The sequence below is a fragment of the Terrapene carolina genome, unplaced genomic scaffold, assembly GCF_002925995.2.
Source record: "Terrapene carolina triunguis isolate 2854851 unplaced genomic scaffold, T_m_triunguis-2.0 Scaffold95, whole genome shotgun sequence".
Classification (NCBI taxonomy): domain Eukaryota; kingdom Metazoa; phylum Chordata; order Testudines; family Emydidae; genus Terrapene; species Terrapene triunguis.
In genome coordinates, this window is record NW_020664446.1 from 11374105 (window position 1) to 11379595 (window position 5491).

The window sequence follows — 5491 nt, forward strand, 5'->3', positions numbered from 1 at the left end:
TTTTGCTTGGGGCGGCCAAAAAGCCAGAGCCGGCCCTGGACACGACACACGCCAGGTCCTACAGGATCAAGAATCAAACAACTATTTATTCTTAGAAAGCAGATGCTCCTTTTTTTCTTACAATAGGATTTTTGCACCTGGAGTGAGTGCTGTAAACATAGCCTAAGGTGACCAGACAGCAAGTGTGAAAAATCAGGATGGGGGTGGGGCGTAATAGGAGCCTATATAAGAAAAAGCCCCAAATATCAGGACTGTCCCTATAAAATCGGGACATCTGGTCACCCTAACATAGCCTATAGTGCAGATATACTTACATCACTCTGGAGTTTGTAGGCCTGTTTTGCATGCTTCAGATTCAGCTGCTCAGGATCACAAGTGTACTGGGGCAGGGGCTGTTTGTAGTTTACATTGCTGATTAGCTGCTGGCTCTTCTTAGCATGGATGAATCTGGGCTGATTCATGTGACTCGTGAACTGTGTCCTGTTTTGGGCAAACTCCTTCTTGTATTGGTTGTCGCTCTGGAGTTTTCCCACCCTGATGAAGTGCCTCATTTTGGGATCGTCATTCACATTACGGAATCCGATCTGTTGGCCTTTATCCCTCAGGAAGGCCTCTTTGTACCTGAACTGCAGGGTGTTGGAAAAGGAAATCTCATTTGCACATCATACAACTGCCTTATTAATTGAATTCCCACCCCTCCCATCAATAGCTCTCTCTTCAGCAGGCACAGGATCCCCTCTGTGCACTTAAACCAAGAGGAGTCTGAGCCACGTGTCTATATTTTTTTGTAAAAAAAGCCATTATTTATAGTACAACTATGTAACCACAGTAGAATAAACTCTTTGGTAATTGTTAAAGAAACAGGAAAAATGTGTGAAGCCAACACCCCTGCCAATGTAGGACCATTTCTTGGAGAGCTGTCTACTTTTTTCCTTGAGCTGGCTAGTCCGTTTATAAATGACTCAAGCAATGCAGCTTCTGTTACTGCAATTTCTTCGCCTATGTGTTCACAGGGTGACCCAATGTCTTTTGCGTTCACACTCAATCTAATAAGTGGCCTAGGTAGGCCCACTATTTTGACTAATCAAAATCTTGTACCCAATTTACAGTACTATATCATCAGAAACCTACCCCCCATGACTAGGTCCTTTAAAAATACTCCTGTCACGTACTGTATATTATTAAATGGCGTTCCTAGTGGAAAACTTCAAACTTAATTCTGCACAAACATCTGGTTTGACCACATAACCACCTCACCCAAACTGGCTTCCAAGACCCACTTTTTATGTCCGGGTTTAATGGCTTTGTAGGGGTGTATTTTGTAAACTGAACACTTCTTACATCACTGGCAATTTCTCTTGAAGCTTTAGCTGTCTGGAATGGGATGGCATCCAACCTAAAATCATAGCCAGCTGCCCTTGTCTGTTCCCAGGCTGTTTTATACATTTTCTGTGTTAAAAAGAAGAGGAGAAAACAGTCAGTTCATTAAATCTATTTTTGTGGCTGCAGTAATAAATGTTTTATTCTAAAGGATTCATTGTCATGATGAATCTGGACAGCAATCTCCAAAGATTTGGGATCAGATTCTATAGCACTTCGGTTTCTTTCCTATTAAACATAATGATGAAATCTCTCATGTCTAAATACAACCATCAGGCTTTCTTTTTACATTTTCACATGGATTGGTTTTGATTTTATTGAGTTTCTATTAGCGACTTTGATGCATCAGGCACATCAATATTGCATCGATATTGCCCTTATTCTGTCTTTTGATGCATCCGCTTGTAGTGCCTTGGGTTTTGTGTCTTCAGAATTTCAGTACCAGAGTTTCAGTAACCAGTCATTTCAAGCTTTTCTAATGTGCTCTGTTTCAGTCCCATGTTACATGTGGTTTCATTAACTCATCTGGAATAACATCTGCCTGTAACACATTGGATATGACTTTGAGGCTGTGAAATGCATTCTCAAAGTGAAAGTGCTCTAGTTCTGATTCTTTTCCAAGTAGTGGTATTTATAGCTTTCAGAGTGGATAGGATGCAGTGTCAAATGCTATGTGCTGGCTACATAAACTGCTGTATCTGATTCTTTTTAAGTCTCAGCGGACACTTCTATTTTTTCCCTTTCTAATTTTATTCACCTGCACCCTCTGAGGCTGCAGTCTAGTTTTTCTGATATATGTTTTACACCTGAGCACGTCACCAATATACATTTCAAGTTCTAAAATACATTAACCTATTTCTTATGTTTTGCAAGTGAAGGTGGTGGTTGTGCAAGACAGCAGACTGAGCCAGCGGACGTTCTGAACAGTTACAGGATGGGAGGCGGCAGTGCAAGGCCCACTAATGTGCCCTAGTCATAGTTCAGTCTCCAGAACCAATCTGCCCCTTGCTTCTCTGATGAGAATTCCAACCAGGAAGTGGAAACTGGCACTGTTGTTTTTCACGTGTGGACACCTACGATTGGACTGAGGCCACTCAGTAGCCTTCAGATGGCATGCAACTTTTGGTCATTATTAGCGTGGGCTTTATAAAACGAAGTGAATGTGAATCCGATGATCCTTAGTCTCTCCCCAACAATGACATTTGCCCAGATTCTGAACTTGTACCCACAATGCCCCTTTACATTTAGTAACTGCTGGGTGCAGGCTGTATGCTACATCACAGTCATTTCCTGTCTGGCTTTTTTTTTATGTAATCTCTCAAAGCTTTTGCGTTGCCACTGTGAGTCTTAATATTACATGGGTCCTTTGATCTGGAACCCCATGAGTCATTTTCTTTATCACAGTGTGCAGAGTTTTGTCCTCATCCTCACACATTACATCCATTTGATTCGTAGTTATCGCCACAGCTTTAAAATATCAATAGCTTTTTGTGCACTGTAAGGTCATTCTCCCTCAACAACCTTCCATGTGCAGCACATGATCCAATTCTGTAAATACCACAAACAATTTGATGTTTAATGAAAGGCTACAAAGATCTCCATGTCCTCACTGCTCCTCTGATAATTCTGGTTCAAAATGTTGGTATCTTGAGAAGAAACATTACATGCAGATCTGACAATTATGAGATTTGTCAAGTCGTGGCAAAACTGCTTTAGCTGCGTGAGCAGCAGATCTTCTTTACTCTTTTCCTCAGACATGAGTGAGGAGGTTTGTAAACCAACAAATTTTCCTCCCCGTATTAGAGAGGATAACAAGAAATGTATTTTTTAGGCCTCGCTTGTACCTCCATAACTGGCCTTTCAGACAGATTAAGGCTTCAAATTATACAATAAAATCTTACATGTATATAGCACCCTTCACCCAAAGCACATTGTGAACTAATGTAGATCCAAGGATCTCTCTGCCCATCACTGAAATGTAGCCCCCAAGAGACCAGCTGTTTAACAGCACATGGCATCACAAGAAGTTAGGGACAGAAATACTGCCTGGGCCTGCACTGTGGAGACAGAATCTGTTAACCCAACTCTGTTTGGCTGGCACAGCTGCACACACACAGGTGACTAGTATGCTAAAAGGATCAGTTCAGGCCAAAAGGTGCCCCCCTCCCCCGCCATGCACACAAATTACATATCCCGGGACAGAGCCTATTTTCCCAAAGGTGATTGAATGGGTCTTAATTTGCCCAATAATCACAACTGGATTGAAAGATAGAAATTCCTGATCGCTTTCCACTCTACCAGATAGAATTGCTTCTCAAAGGAGAAGAGGAGAGTTTTATTTCTCTGGTCAATAAAACTATACAGCCTTCCAATCCCGTCTGGACTCAGGTATGTCTCTGTTGTCCTCTGGCTTTTTCATTTTCAGTCAGGCTCACCAAAGGGCACCTTAACTTCTGTATCTAGAGGAAAACTTCCTAAAGCCTGTTTTCCTTAATTAAGCAGTCCAGTTTATTACAAAGTCTACCGCCTGAAATGAAATGATCTGTCACTTACATCACTGATATGAAGTGCATTCAGGCGGGCTCTGACAAAATCTGGGTGGTCAGGAGGCAGGGTGTATCTGTGCATTGCAGCAGAGTCTCCAGATCTGTACAGCCTCTGTGAAATCAAAAAGTATTCAGCGTGACGACTCTGGTGCTGGCAGCAGTGTTGAGGAAAACCAATCGATGCACTACAATATCACAAAAAGTGTAAGGTCTATTACAGTAAAAGGAAACATACATCACTGCACTGGATGTAGCTATGCTTAGCGTGGATAAGGTCCGGAGAGTCAACCACTGTGGTGAACTTCATACTCCCTGGCTTCTGACGATACTTTGCCTGCAAGTGAAAAAAAAACAAGAGGCTTCTATTAAATAGTGATCAATGAGAATTTTGCATATGTGACAACAGGAACAAAATGAAAAACAAACAAACCACTATCCTCAAACCATGGTGTTAAAAACAAAGTGTTTTTCCTTTAGTGCCAACCCTTATTTTAATGCTGGCAAATGTGGTTCCAATGTGCCACTGCAGTGTGCACAAATAAAAGTTTCTTTTCGTTTTGCAAACAGGAGTTTGCTCTAACAAATTCACTTCTTATATACAGATCTCATAAACTCTAGTTAGGAATGGTACACAGTTTCTGCAGTAATAAATGATGCTGATTAGGCTAAATCACCTTCCTGTCAATGTTATGCGCAATAGCATGCAATTTTAAAAACTGTAGCTCATCCGCTTAGCATTTCATACTGGCGTTTACTGCATTTATTTGTTTACATATTTTGTTTTTAGACAAGCATGTCCGTTGGAATAGAAAATATGCCGCGAGTGTCACAAGTGGACGCTCATCTCCCATACTGCTCTTTGGTAACTTACGCTTTGTATAAACAGGCTCCCACATCAAAAGGAAATGATAAGCTACATTCGTAAGTGTCATGTAACGAGGAGCCTTGATAGTAAACAATTCCTACAGATGTGCCAGCCCATGAAAAATGTATCAGTACCTCACTGATGAGCTCTCCAGCCTTCTTTACATTTTCTATCTGTGGAGATCTTAGAGCCAGCCAACCAACCCCTTTCATGAAGTTCAGGTCTGCTTTATAGCGAGACTGTTAAAAATGAAAATGGTTAGTGTTTCTCAGTTTTGCAATCGCAGCTATTAGGTTTTTTAAAAAGACTGCCTGATTCATATTAAACTTTTCGACTTTTTCATTCTCCATGCATATATCACGTCATAAAACCGAACTGTTTGCATTTGTTCATTCCACCAGGAATTAAATAATGAATCATATGCAAGTCACGAGAGGAGGCCTCACAAGTGAATTAACATGATTCAAAGCAGAAATAACCTGTTTGTATGGATGTAAAAGATCCCTTTTTAAAATCATTATTTGAAGTAGGTTCAACTCAGCAATACTAATTATTTTATCCAATGCATGTTTTCTAATTAGCCTGACTTTGTAAGAGGACAGCAGTTCTCTGCTCTATATGGTTTAGAGCCCCATCTACAAAGAGAATGGGCTAACAAAATGAATAGGGCCAATTGTTAAAGCAAGTGGAAGATGAACAA

At 40.8% G+C, this 5491-nt stretch overlaps 1 protein-coding gene across 3 annotated transcripts in view; it reads right to left on the reverse strand.

Moving 5' to 3' along the window:
• The window catches only part of NRAP (nebulin related anchoring protein), a 66803-nt gene that overhangs the window by 2580 nt on the left and 58732 nt on the right, over positions 1–5491 (reverse strand). For all 3 annotated transcript variants that reach the window (XM_026650949.2, XM_029911350.1, XM_029911349.1), the window contains 5 exons: positions 4926–5030; positions 4162–4260; positions 3934–4038; positions 1342–1449; positions 315–626 (listed from right to left, as the gene is read on the reverse strand). In XM_026650949.2, the coding sequence (XP_026506734.1) occupies positions 315–626; positions 1342–1449; positions 3934–4038; positions 4162–4260; positions 4926–5030 (729 nt within the window). The remainder of the gene's footprint in view (positions 1–314; positions 627–1341; positions 1450–3933; positions 4039–4161; positions 4261–4925; positions 5031–5491) is intronic.